Source organism: Elephantulus edwardii, unplaced genomic scaffold (genome assembly GCF_000299155.1).
Source record: "Elephantulus edwardii isolate Elephantulus edwardi_28Jun2011 unplaced genomic scaffold, EleEdw1.0 scaffold00201, whole genome shotgun sequence".
In the NCBI taxonomy this organism is placed as follows: domain Eukaryota; kingdom Metazoa; phylum Chordata; class Mammalia; order Macroscelidea; family Macroscelididae; genus Elephantulus; species Elephantulus edwardii.
In genome coordinates, this window is record NW_006399951.1 from 4,763,480 (window position 1) to 4,777,542 (window position 14,063).

General features: G+C 39.9%; 1 protein-coding gene across 1 annotated transcript in view; it reads left to right on the forward strand.

Moving 5' to 3' along the window:
- NUP93 (nucleoporin 93kDa) overlaps window positions 1–14,063 on the forward strand; it is an 88,027-nt gene that overhangs the window by 38,996 nt on the left and 34,968 nt on the right. The window contains exon 3 of the mRNA XM_006897113.1: window positions 13,900–13,962. Coding sequence (XP_006897175.1) covers window positions 13,900–13,962 — 63 coding nt within the window. The remainder of the gene's footprint in view (window positions 1–13,899; window positions 13,963–14,063) is intronic.

Consider the following 14,063-nt stretch of genomic DNA (forward strand, 5'->3'; position numbering starts at 1 on the left):
CTCCTTACCACTAGGCCACCAGAGCTCCCCGAGATGATTCTTAAGTTCATCTGGGATAGTCTCAAGGATATATTTTGGCTCCTGTGGACAATTTTTCAGTTTCTTCAGCTTTGACTTAAACTTGCACGTGAGTAATTGATGGTCTGTTCCACAGGCAGCACCTGGTCTGGTTTGACTGCAGATTCTGTCCTCAAATATAGTCTGATTCCTATCTGAGTGAGGTCCATGTACAGTCACCGTTTCTGGGGTGTGTGTGTGTGTGCATGTGTGTATGTGTGTGTGTGTGTGTGTGTGTGAGAAACAGTATTTGCTATATGAATAAAGCATTGAGTACACAAAATTTAATCATTTGATCTCCAGCCTCATTTCTGTCACCAAGTCCAAGTCCATATTTTATGACTACATTCCTTCCTCATTGTTTCCAACTTTTGTATCCCATTTACCAATATGCATTTTGATCATATGTTTATTCAATTTTGGACTGCAAATGTTGGTAGAAACCCTCAATCTCCTTTTAGGCTTTAGTTGGTGGTGCATATATTTGAATAAAAGTCATATTAACGGGGCTTCCTAGTGTGTGAGTGTGTGTGTGGAGAGTATCCTATCACTACAGCTTTGTGCTTCAGGATGGATCTTGAAATTGCCTTTTTTAAATTATGAAAGCAACACCATTCTTCCTCTGTTTCATTCCCAGCAGAGTACATCATGTGATTGTTTTAATTCAGAGTGGCCCGTGCTTGTTTCTCTCTGGTCACGGAGGACTGCCAACCCGAGGGTAGGCGGTTAGAATAGACCAGCTGTGTCAAAGGAGAATGAGGCACAGTCTCCTCCCATGTGATTATAGCCTCTGAAAGCCATTGGAAGATCAGCCATGAGTAGTTCGACTCCATGGCAATGACTTTGACTTTGTAGAAGATGACAGTGAAGAAGTAAAATGATCTCACCAACTAACTGTGAGAGTGGACCCCTGCTAAAGTTTGAGGACATCTTCAGTGGCACTGCATTGCCTAGTCTGTGAGAAGACAGAGCCTTTTTAACCCCCACATATCTAGGTGGCTTCAGATGTGGTTTAAGAAATTCATGGCAAAGTATTTATGGATAACATGTTAAGTTATATTATGGATAACATGTTAATTTGTATTAACACCCCAGAAATTTTTGCTTTGTGTTGTTCAAATGCAGAAACATTCCTTTCTCTATGAGGTGGATTTTCAGAAAACAGAGGAGTCAGTGTTATTTAATGGCAGAGTGAATCCTGTGAAATAGGTTGCCTATGGATAGAATATATCTCTAGGCTGCCTTTAAAAACCAAGATATTTATTTTATACTTCAAGGCATAAGTTATTTTGGGGTTGACAGTGCTATTTTCTTACCTATTTCTGTCAGAGTTGGAATTGCTGGAGCTACAGGTGCCTCATCTTGTAAAGTTAGTAAGCTTTACTGCGGTTAACTACTTTTGTCAAGGCCCTATATTGGAAAAAAGCTGATTGTGCCTAAATCCAGGTTACTTGACTCCCAGTCTGTGCTGTCTTCCTCCTCTCTCCACATTCGAATCCATTTCTTTGTCTTTGTGGACTTGCTGGTGACTTGATAGATCTGATTGAGCTTTCATTAAAGTCTGCACAGAGAGACTCTTTTATTAATGTCAATGAACATTTACAGAGATTTTGGATTTCCATTCATTCATTGTTGCACTTTTCTCCCCACATCCCCCCTCCCCCTGTTCGCTCTTCTCCTTGAAAAGCAAAAGAAAAAACTCCTTCATTGGTATACAATCCCCTGCACGCCCCCCCCCCCCAAGTATACTTCACTCTGCAACCCTCGTTCCGAACTCACTTTTAAGATGGGCCAGAAATTACTTACTGGGTCTGTGTTGTTGAGGACATGCATTTATAAATTTGTCATTTATGAGCAAATATTTCAAAATCAACTCTGTCCTTAAATGTCAAACTTTTCTTCTAACAGTAATCGGGAGTAATAAGGAGTCTGGATGTCAACCTTGTACAGGGTCCATGCTAAGTGTCTCTGTGGTGTCCCAGCTTTAGTATATACGTGCTGTCAAAGCGAGCACTCCAGGTCAACTTTTAGTTCAAGTCAGCATGGAGGACAGAACATTCATCTCCTGGAATGGAAAGGGCATCATCTATTTGATGTGATGAACTAGGATGTTGTTGTTGTGTACCGTAGAGTCCGAACTGACCCATAGCTGACCCTTCAACAGGTTTTCAGAGTAAGAAATCACATGGGAGTTGATTTCCCACCTTTCGCCCACAGAGCTGGTAGATTTGAACTAGGTACCCTTGTATTAAATGATCCAGGAAGTATTAAAAGAAGATGGAAGGAATATACTGAGTCATTATATAGAAAGGAATTGGCAGATACAGAGGAATTTAAAGAAATAACATATGAGCAAGAGCCTATGGTGATGAAGGAAGAAGTTCAAGCTGCTTTGAAGGAAATAACAAAAAATAAAGCCCCAGGAATAGATGGTATACCAATTGAAGTATTTCAGATAACAGATGTTGCCCTGGATGTGCTCACCAAGCTGTGCCAAGAAATCTGGAGAACAACCACTTGGCCAACTGACTGGAAGAGATCTATATTTGTTCCCATTCCAAAGAAAGGTGACCCAACTGAGTGTGGAAACTACAGAACAGTGTCATTGATTTCACATGCAAGCAAGATTCTGCTGAAGATCATCCAAAAACGATTAGAACAGCACATCAGCAGAGAACTGCCGGAAGTCCAGGCTGGGTTTAGAAGGGGTCGTGGTACTAGGGATATCGTTGCTGATGTTAGATGGATCTTGGCTGAAAGCAGGGAATACCAGAAGAATGTCTATCTGTGTTTCATTGATTATGCAATGGCATTTGACTGTGTGGATCATAACAAACTGTGGCTGACTCTGAGAAGAATGGGAATCCCAGAACATTTAATTGTGCTAATACGAAACCTATACTTGGACCAAGAGGCAGTAGTCAGAACAGAGCAGGGTAACACTGCATGGTTCAAAATAGGGAAGGGTGTACGCCAGGGATGCATCCTGTCTCCATACCTTTTCAACATGTATGCAGAGCAGATTATCCGAGAGGCTGGGCTCTATGAGGAGAATTGTGACATCAGGATTGGTGGAAGATCTATTAACAATCTCCGTTATGCAGATGACACAACCTTGCTTGCTGAAACTGAGGAGGACCTCATGCACTTGCTGCGAAGGGTCAAGGACTGCAGCCTTCAGTATGGACTAAGGCTCAACGTCAAGAAGACAAAGATTCTCGCCACTGGACCAATTGGCAGCGTCAGGATGGATGATGAAGAGATTGAGAGTGTTCAGAGCTTCCGTTTGCTTGGCTCCACAGTCAACACTCTTGGTACCAGCAGTCAGGAAATCAAAAAGCGTATCACGATGGGAAAGTCTGCTGTTAGGGACCTCTCAAAGGTACTCAGGAGCAACAGAGTCTCTCTGGAGACTAAGGTGCGCCTGATACAGGTCATGGTATTTGCAATCGCTTGTTATGCGTCAGAGAGTTGGACAATGACTAGGGAGGACAGAAGGAGAGTGGATGCTTTTGAGCTGTGGTGCTGGAGAAGGGTACTGAATGTACCATGGACTGCCAGGAAAACAAACAGATTCATCTTGGAGAGGATTAAACCAAGCTGCTCCTTAGAGGCAAGGATTCTGGGGCTTCGTCTGACATACTTTGGACATGTTGCCAGGAGGGATGGGTCCTTAGAGAGGGACATCATGCTTGGGAGGGTGGAGGGACAGCGCAGGAGGGGAAGACCCTCTATGAGATGGATTGATTCGGTGACTGGGGTAATTGGGATGGGAGTGTCAGAGGCGGTGCGGTTGGCGCAGGATAGAGCAGGGTTTAGAGCTGTTGTGCATAGGGTCGCTATGAGTCGGAAACGACTCGATGGCACATAACAACAACAACAACCCTTGTATTGGCAGTGTAGCACCTTACCACTAAGCCAGCAGAACGCCCTGAACGAGGGTGGAGCCTGACATTTTAACATGTCCTCCTTTTAGCTGTAGGTGTGAGTAGTCGCGCAGTGCAGTCACCCCTTCCGCTCCGGCCAGCCGGATGTGGGCTGGCAGAGTGGAAGTTTTTAGCTCTCTGTCCATTTTTAGTAATTCATAACTGGTCTTGCCCTCTCCCCTCCACTGTTTGTATTTGCTATTCGTGCTAAATGCTGCTTCATATTTTCTGTCCCTGTGGTGATGGTGGTAAGTGCTGCATTCTGCAGCATTCTCTCAGCTCTGACAGGGAAAAGTCGGAATATTTCCAAACTTGGGGTTTTGGAGAGAGTATGGTTGTAAAGGAGTGCTTCCACAAATTGTGCTTTAGACAGTGTGAAGGTATAATAGGGAAGGTCATCTGTTGTTAAACACTCCTCAAATAAATACATTTTTGTAAAAGAATTGCAAATAAGAAAATGGCAGCCAAGCCTGACCTCCCTTTTCTGTGACAGCTTCGATGATTGGTGCTCCATTCCCATCAGCATCAGCATTGCCGCATGGCAGGCGGAGCTGTGATTGTCGACTGCAGAGTTAACACCGTGCATCAGCAGGGAATGAACATGAGCCCTGGTCCCCAGACACTGATACGGCTAACACCGGGCCTTGTGCTCGCTAAGCAGAACCCAAAGCGTGATCCTGAGTGTTGTCCTAGACACCAGCCTGGCAGAAGCAGCTCAGCTCCCACTTCTCTTTCTCAGTGATAGACTTTCTGCTTACTGTTCCTACTCACAGTCTTAAATCTTGCTTTTGTTTCCTGATTCCAAAGGGGGAGAGACTAGACTTCATAAAACGGAGCACTTTGTCGTATTATGATTGAGATTGACATCAATTGGGTGCATGTGGGGGTGGTGATAGGAATATACCGACCGTGATCATAAAGACCATTATTGATGTCACCCCCCATTTTATGCTGCAGTGTGGTGGTTTTTTTTTTTTTATTTACTTATTTATTTTTTACAGAGGTTTTGGATTTCCATTCATTCATTGCCTCAATTTTCTCCCTGTCCACCCTCCCCACCAGCTCGCTTCCCCCTCCGAAGAGAGAAAAAAAAAAACCAAATTCCTTCATTAGTATACAATTCCCACATCCCTTCCCCCCCACCCCCCACCCCAAGTACACTTCTCTATGCAACCTTAATTCTAGATTCCTGTGCTAACCATAATACTCAATCATATCTTCTAATCTGTTCTTTCCCTCATCTGTTTCAATACAATATACATAACTTATCCAGTTTTTTCTGTCATACCCCCACCCTGATGTCAGACCCATTCTACAACAGTGGCACCATGCAGTATTTGTCCCTTTGTGACTGAGGTATTTCACTCAGCATAATGTCCTCCAGGGTCACCCACTTTGAATAATATTGCATGAGTTCCTTGTTTTTCAATGCTGCGTAGTATTCCATTGTGTGGATATACCACAGCTTCTTAATATCCAAAGCTCCTTGGATTTGAACGACTCTAGCTCCAAGTTGAAATTCAGTTCCCCAAGGACATGTTAAAATACTGTATTTCTCCTTAATGTATCCTCCTTTTCTTCCCATCATCTTAGAGAGACTGTGTAGTCATTCATACCATTAGGTGGAGAGAGGGTCTGCTTGCTGACTCCTGAAACCAGATGTGTTTCTTCTACGCACATCTGTTGAAAAGCCAGGTTGAAAACCTCTCCTCCTCCCCTTTCTTGTGTCTCTACATGGAGCACTAGCAAGTGTGATCTTTTTAAACAGTGAAACAGCATAGTAGAGTGAAAGATGCTAGCTGGGATCAGATGATCTGAATTCAAGTCTGAGCCTTGGTACTTGCTCAGCAGCCACATGATCTTAACATAGAGGCACAAATTTTAGAATTGACAGAAGCTTTCGGAACCATTTCATGAAGTATTATCAACCTGTGTTTAGAATAGACTCCAAAATGTGATAGAAGATAGCAGTCCTGAGAGACAGTTTTAACACTGATTTAGGGCAAAGACTACCCCAGATGTCATAATACCACTATAAGACTTGTTGTTCCTTAAGCCTTGATTTTATAATCTCTTATGAGAAACTAGTAATACCTGGTGAAGGAAACAAATTTAAGGATATTTTGCTCTCCTCTTGGACTCCTCATTTTTTTAAAAAATTTTTATTAATTATAATGAAAGTTTACAGAGACTTAGCATTTCCAGTCATTCATTGTTGCACTTTTCTCTCTGCCCACCTCTCCCCCCGGATTCTTAATTTTTTAGACAGAGAAAGATAGCTCTTTATTTTTTTTTTTGATTCAGAGAAATTCACTGTTACCTAGATGTCTTTGAAATACTAAGTTCCTTAGAATCAGAACTGGATTTGAATCTTTGTTCTCTCATTTCCTGTTGGAAACTCCTGGTCAGATTAGTTAGATATTGAAATCTGTGTTTCTTAACTATAAAATGGGATGTAGGGTAAAGGTTGCAAAGTGAGGTGATCATGTATGTTCTTTCATTTGTTAAGGGATTAACAAGTATGTCTTTAGATTCCCAGAAAGGTATCTGGTACTTTGCACTGAAATTGTTCCTAGAGTGATATCTTTTATAAGAAGGATGAGCCAAAAATATTTTCAAGGAGTTGGTGGTGGTTCTGCACCGTCAAGTTGGAACTAACTCAAAACTGACCCTGCAGCAAGTTCTTAGAGGCGGTAAAATTGGACAGGAAATTGCCCCATTTTCTTCCTGTGGAGCAGCTTGTGGATTCAGACTGTGTGTGTCTTTGAGTTGTTGGCAGCACCAGTCCTTACCTCTAAGCCACCAGAGGTCGCTCGATAAAGAGTTGGTGAGGAAGTCCGGGCTCTGACAGTGAAAAGATAGTATGTAGATGAAGTCAGGAGTAATCTTCTCACATACTAAGCCTAGAGGTATGTGTGTGAGATAGTTTTTGTTGAGTGGACCAGTAACAGTGGTAGGAGGATTGGATTAGGGGACTAGGTGCATTCACCAGGCAGAGGAAGATGTATAGGAAACACGGGCTGTGATGAGTATGTTTCTGGCTAACTTAAATCCAGTGGGTTGTTTTAATTCCAGTTCTTTAATTCCAGATGTCTGAGTTTTGCCAGTAGTTAATGTGAAAGATTGGAAGTGTGAATCTACCCAAAGGAATCTCAGAAGACAAGCCTGATAGTCTTCATCTGAAAGTCCAAAGCCTTGAAAACCTGGTTCTACTCTGTCTGTTCCAGTTTGCTGTGAGTTTACATGAACAAGCAAGAAACACATTTCCCTTATCTTTTTTTTGAAAGAAACAAACTGCCACTAGATGGCACACTGTTCTTCCAACTGTACAAATTAACTCTTTATTGGTTTACATGTATTTGCATAGTGTTTTATACACTCATTCATATACATTGTATTGTATAGAATCAGTTACTGTTGATCTTTTTCCATCACCTTCTCTTCAAGTCCTCATGAAATCTTTTTTATTCCTTCGCCCCCTCCTCTACCCACTAACTAATGATTTCCTTTCTTTTACCCTTCTTCTCTTCTCCTCCTTCTCCTTTTAAACATTTATGTGTATCTTGCCCAGTTGTCTTATGCAGTATTTGCCCTAAAGTCACAGAGTTCTTTGACTCAGCATAATTCCCTCTAGTCTCTCCCATGTCACATAGTATTTTATGAAATACTTGTTCCTTGTTTAGTGCAGCAGAGTATTCCATTGTGTGAATATACCACGATTTTTCAATCCATTCATTTGTTGTTGGGCATTTGGGCTGTTTCCATTTTCTTACTATTGTGATTAATGCTGTTATGAATATTGGTGTACAAATCTCCATTCATGTCTCGGTTCTGATTTCTTTGAGAAACATTCCTTGCCATGGAATAGTTGGATCATATGGGATTTCTGTGTTCAGCTCTTTGAGGAAACACCAAACTGCTTTCCATAGAGGTTGCACCATTGTACAATTCTACCAGCAGCGCCTAGGAGTTCCAGTCCCTCTCCCATCCTCTCCAACATTTATTGTTTGCTGTATTGGTAAACTTTGCTACTGCTGCTGCGGTGAGATGGTATCTAATTGTTGCTTTGATTTGCATCTCTGTTAGTGATTTTGAACATTTCTTCATGTGTTTGTTAGCCATCTGAATGCCCTCCCTTTGAAGAACTTTTTTTAGATCTTTTCTCCACTTTGTGATTATCAGTCTTTTTCTTGTGTAATTCCAATAGTATTTTATAAACCTTAGTTATTAGACCTTTGTCTAAAATGTCATTGCCAAATGTTTCCTCCTAGTCTGTAGGCTTTCTTTTCATCCTTTGGAGAAAGTTTTTTATGCACACAAGAATTTGGTTTAAAGAAGGTGCAATTCGTCAATTTTATCCTCTCCTGGTTGTATATTTCTGGTTATGTTTACAAGCCCGTTTATACTGTAGGCTAGGATTTCTAAATTTGTTCCCATTTTTGTCTCTTACAATCTTGATAGTTTTGGGTTTTACCCCAGGTTCCTGATCCACTTTGAGTTGGTTTTTGTGTATGGTGTGTGATGTGGATCTTGTTTCCGTTTTCTTTAGATAAATGTTCCATTTTGCCGGCACCATTTGTTAGAGACGCTGTCCTTTCCACATTTAATAAGTTTTATTGTTGAATATCAATTGACCGCAGATAGATGAGGCGATCCCTGGATTCTCGATTCTTTTCAATATTGTTCTATGTGTCTGCTGTCGAACCAGTACTATACTGTTTTGCTTACTATGGCTGTATAGTATGTTTTGAGATGAGAGAATTCTGTGCTTCCCACTTCTTCCCCCCCCCCAAAGAGCTTTGTTTATTTGAGATTTCTTTCCTTTGAAAATAAACTACAAATTGCCTTTTCTATCTCTTTGGAAAATGAATTTAATATCTGTATTGGGATTGTCTTGAACATGTAGATAGATTACTTTTGGTTGGATTTTATCATTTTCACAATATTCCGTTTTCCTTTCTATGGAATATTTCCCCAGTTAGTTAGGTCTTTTACTGTTTCTTGCAGTAGAATTTTGTAGTTTTCTTTATAAGGAAAACTGGTTAGATTTATTCCTAAGTGTTTTGTCTTGTAATTTGCTTTTTTTTTTTTTTTTTGTAATTTGCTATTGTAAATGGTATTGCTTTGCTGGTTTCCTTTTCCATGCTTTGTATGTTGATATATAAAAACCCAACTGAGTAACCAGCCGCTCTATGAAATTCATCTGCTTTGTCTAACAGGGTTTTTTTGTTCATTTTTCATTAAATGTCATCTGCACTTAATGACAGTTTCACTACCTTTTCGCCAATGTGTTGCCTCTTATTTCCTTCTCTTGCCTTATTGATCTGGCTAGAACTTCAATACAGTATTGAATAGGATCTTGGGTAACTTTGCCTGGTGTCCGTTTACAATGTGGCTGAATACCTTTAGTCTCTCCACTGAGAATGGTGCTGGCTTTTGGTTTTGCGTATATTCTTAACTTTTTACTATTAAGGAAACTCCCCTCTGTTCCTATTTTATTGAGTGTTTTAATCTGCAAGGAGTGTCATATTTTGTTGAAGGCCATTTCTGCATCAATTGATAGGATCATGTGGGTTTTGTTCTTTACTTTACTAATATTAGCTATATTAATTGCTTCTATGTTGAACCATCCCTGCATTCCTAACATGAATCCCACTTGGTCATAATGAATATTCACATTCTCATATTCTCTCTCTCTCTCAGTCTATTGGCTAGGATTTTGTTGAGAATTTTTGTTCATGAGAAAAAATGGTCTGTAGTGTTTTTGTTTTTGTCATGCCATCACCTGGTTTTGGTATTAGGGTTATACTTCATAGTAAACACTCTGGGAGTGTTCCTTTTTCTGTCTTTTAAAATAATTTAAATAAAATTGATCATAGTTTGTCTTTGAATGGTTGGTACAATTCACCCATGATCCTGTTTGGACCAGGACTTTTGAGAGGGGAGAATCCTTTCATGACCTACTCAGTTTTTTCTTTTGTGATGGGTCTGTTCAAGTGTTTCACTTCTATCTGTGTCACTTTGGGAAGAGCATGGGTTTCTAGAAATCTGTTAATTTTCTCTAAGTTTTCAGATTATCAGAATATACTCATAATACTCTAATATTGATTTAATTTCAACTGGCTTTATTGCGATGTCATCTCTCATTTGTTAAAGTTATTTATACCTTTTCTTTTGTTAAATTTTCCACTGGTTTGTCTATTTTATGAACCCTTTAGAAGAACCTGCTCCAGGGTTGTTGGGTTTGTTTTGTGTTTTTTTTGTTTGTTTGTTTGTTTGGTTTTTGGTTTGTTTGTTGTTTTTTTTTTTTGGAAGGGGTTTAAGTTCCTGGTTTTGGTGATGATTTCAGTTGTTTTTCTGTTTTCTATCCCATTGATTTTAACCCTTTTCCTTATCACTTCCTTTTTACTAGGGCCTGATATTATTTGTTCTCTTTCTGTTTGCTGGAGGTGTTAAGTTGATTATTTTGTTCCTTTTTTATATTTTTTATTTTATTTTATTGCTATGAATAGGACCACCTTAGCTATATCTATGGTATTTTCATTATCATTCATTTAGAGGACATTTTTAATTTCATTTTTAAAAATTTCTTCTATAACCCAGTAGTACTCAAGCAAGGTATTCTTTAGCTTCTAAGGTGAATGTTCTTTTTTCTTTATCTTCTTACTGGTTGCTAGCTTTATGGTATTACGGTCTGAGAAGATATTTTGTATTATTTCAATAGATTTTAATTTTTTGAAGCTTGCTATATGTCTAATAGGTGGTCACGTCTGGAAAATGTATGGCATGCAGTTGTATAAAACTAAATTGGTTCCAACTAAAACAACAGAAATTAAAGATGCATACAGTGTGAAAGAAAAAACAAACAAAAAACTGAATTGGGAGTTTTGGGAGGTGAATTACCCTGAATACATCATGAGGGTGAGTTGGCTGATTGTATAGTTTAGTTCTTCTGTGTCTGTTGAATTGCGAGTTGACTTGTCCATTGGTGAGAGTGGTGTACTGAAGTCTTCTACTACTATTGTGCTGTTGTCTATTTCTTTCTTCAAGTCTATTAACCATTGTTCTATGTGTTTGGCAGGTCTATCATTAGGTGCACAGATGTTAACTAAGGTTATTCCCTTTTGATCTGTTGGGCCTTTAATCATAATTATAGTGTCCTTCCTTATCTCTTATGGGGGGTCTTCATCCTGAAGTCTTTTTTTATCAGAGATTAGTCTCTTCTATTCTGCTTTTTTTGTACCTTCATTATTTTGTAAAGTTCTGTAATACTGGTCTTGATACTCTGGATTGAATGTCCATGTTTTTCTGTTATTTCTTAAACTGTGTTAGTGTGCCCTCTCTGTTTTCTGACAATTTTAAAACTCCTGTGCCTCTTTCTTTATGATTTCAACTCTTTTGCCCATCTTTTGTGACTTCTTCAGTACTAGTTCTTGAAACTCCAGGGTATTTCTTTTGCCTTCCTGCCTCTGGGATATTCATTAGGTCTGCAGTATGGTCGACTTTTTTAGGACAAGGCTTATTTTATTTTTTCATAGTGTTTAATGCTTCCTGTTGCTTACTTGACATTATGTGACGTTCTCCTTGGTATATGTGAGACAGTTTCTGTTGTGTCTGCGTAGGTAACTGTCAGGGCCTTATCTTTATGATAAGCATTGGTAGAGCTGCAGATTCTAAGTTTTGTGCTTGTTCCAGTTTCTCAGTGGCAGTCTTCCCTGCTGGTGGGCTGTGAACAATTCTGTTCCCCATTTTCTGTGGCACACTTCTCATCTGGTTATCCTTGGAGGGGCAGGAAATTGGGATCTCTTTGACTGCTTCTCTGTCTGATCATGTAGTTTAATGGGAGGAGGGCAGTTTCTCCTAGGGTTAGGGAAAGTTATCGGCTTCAGCCTATGTCTTCTCCTGTGGCTGGGTGGCGTGGGGGTGTGTGTGTGTGGGGGGGTGTCCCTATGTCTTGGGCTGCTGGCTTTTACTCTATTCATCCCAATACGTGGCCCAGAGTTTGACAAAAGGGGCGGGGGAGTCCTGGGAATCTGAGGAAAATGCAGGTATTAGTAATATTTTATTTAAATTTACACTCCAACTTTACATTCCCTACCTTTTTTTTGTGTGTGTGAACCAGCTACCTAATGCTTGGAACTGTTTGAAAAAAATTTAATAAAACAAGCAATCAAAAAGCCAGCTCATTAAGAGCTCTGGTGACCTAATGGCAAAATGCTGTGCTGCAATCCCGAAGGCATATGTTTGGATCCACCAGATGCTCTGCTGGAGAAGGAGAGGCAATCTCCTCCTGTGCCAGTCAGTTCAGATTCAGTGGTACACATCTAGGGGTGGGGGAAGAATCTAACAACAAAAAGCCAATTCATTAACCATAATAGTAACTTTCAAATACAAGAAAAGGAAAATAATGCTTTCATTTACCATGTTACTATAAAACACTGTAGCTGAATTCTACTCTCTATTTTCCCAAAGTTACAAAGTGTTTCTTTCTTTTTTTAAAAAAAGCAAGACCAGCATTCTAGTAAAATTGAAAAGAAAAAATTTCCACACAACCAAAAAGCTCAACCTGGGTTGTTTTGTTTATGTAAAAAAGCACCAGTAGTGTTCTACTATAAAGCACTTGTGTGTCAGAGCATATAGGTAGATCTCCTATCAGAAATGTAGGTAGTTCTGGTGAAGAGAGTGGCTGGAATTCTACCAAGTTGATTAATTATCTTCGTGCCTATTCAGCCCTCCTTTCGAGGCTGTAGAAAAGGAACTTCTTCCTACTGTGCCACCGCCACTCTTCTATCTGAAAAGGCGGAGGCAGACATCCCAGCCTGCTCCGTACCTCTGTCTGTAACTGTGGTGTGTGTCAGGAAGTTGCCAGGACAGTGTCTTCTCCTTCAGACCAAGTAACTAAGCCCAGTGGACATGGGAGTCACCTTGGCATCTCTTTCTTTCTTAGATCTCAGTTTTATTGCTGCTGAATCAGAAGTAGGTTTCTGAGGCTGTAAGTTGCCTGTGAGAAGATTACCCATTTCTCTCTTGCCAGTTTGTTAGTGGATTTGAACTAGCCGAGAGACTTGGCCTTTATGTTTGCAGTGGAACTCCCTGTGGACACTGGAGCTCCCTGTTCTCTTTATTAAATGCTTCCAATTCTAAATTGAAACAGTTCTGTGTTAGAGCTACATTTATTTAGACTTCAGGTAAGCATTTGACTACAATATGTCTTTTAATACTCATTTCACACATGTATAAACTCAGGCTTAGTCCAAATCTCTTGGCTGAAGTCATGCTATTAGGAAATAGAGGCACCAGGATTTGAAACAAGATCTGTCACATTCAAACCTGTGTCTTTAGCCATTGTATTGTGGAGTTGCTTTTTGCAGGCATTTTTAACCCATACGTGTTAGATTAGATTACTGTGTCATGTACATTAACCCAGCAGTGGATAGCAACCCTGAAACAAGCAGTGCACACTGGCAAAGCCTTGAAAGAAACCATTTTTAAAAACAAGTTGAGTTACGGCCACTTCCTCAGTTTGGGAAGAAATTGAAGAATTGCTTGAAAGCAACAGAAAACTACAGTTTAGAGAACAGGTAGAAGGACTGACTACAGAGCCGAAATAAACAATGTGGGACATTTAAAACATCAAAAGACAGTTCTGATTCGGTTCACTTTTTGCAGTGTTTCCTCATGGGCACTGTACCTTCTGACTATCTTCAGGTGTTTGCAGATTGAAAGAAACTAGGAGACAACTTTAAAAGCCATCTGTTTTGATGTTTTTTTGTTTGTTTTGATGTTTTTAAGGGTGTTTTTTTTTGAGATGAGCGGAGTAGCAAATATCTTTATGGTTCTTTTCTTACAGTAGTTTTGAGATTATGTGAAAGTAAATTTCGGACTAAATTATATCATTCTTCTCTCCCTTCCATAGGGTTTCCTTAAGAATGAGAAAGACAATGCCCTGCTGTCTGCCATTGAAGAGTCCCGGAAGAGGGTAAGAAAATGAACCCATATGTACAAATAGATAGTCACAGGAGCAGCATTGGCTACCTTGGGAATGCAGAAGCTAGAATCCAGAATCGGCCTCCCATGCTT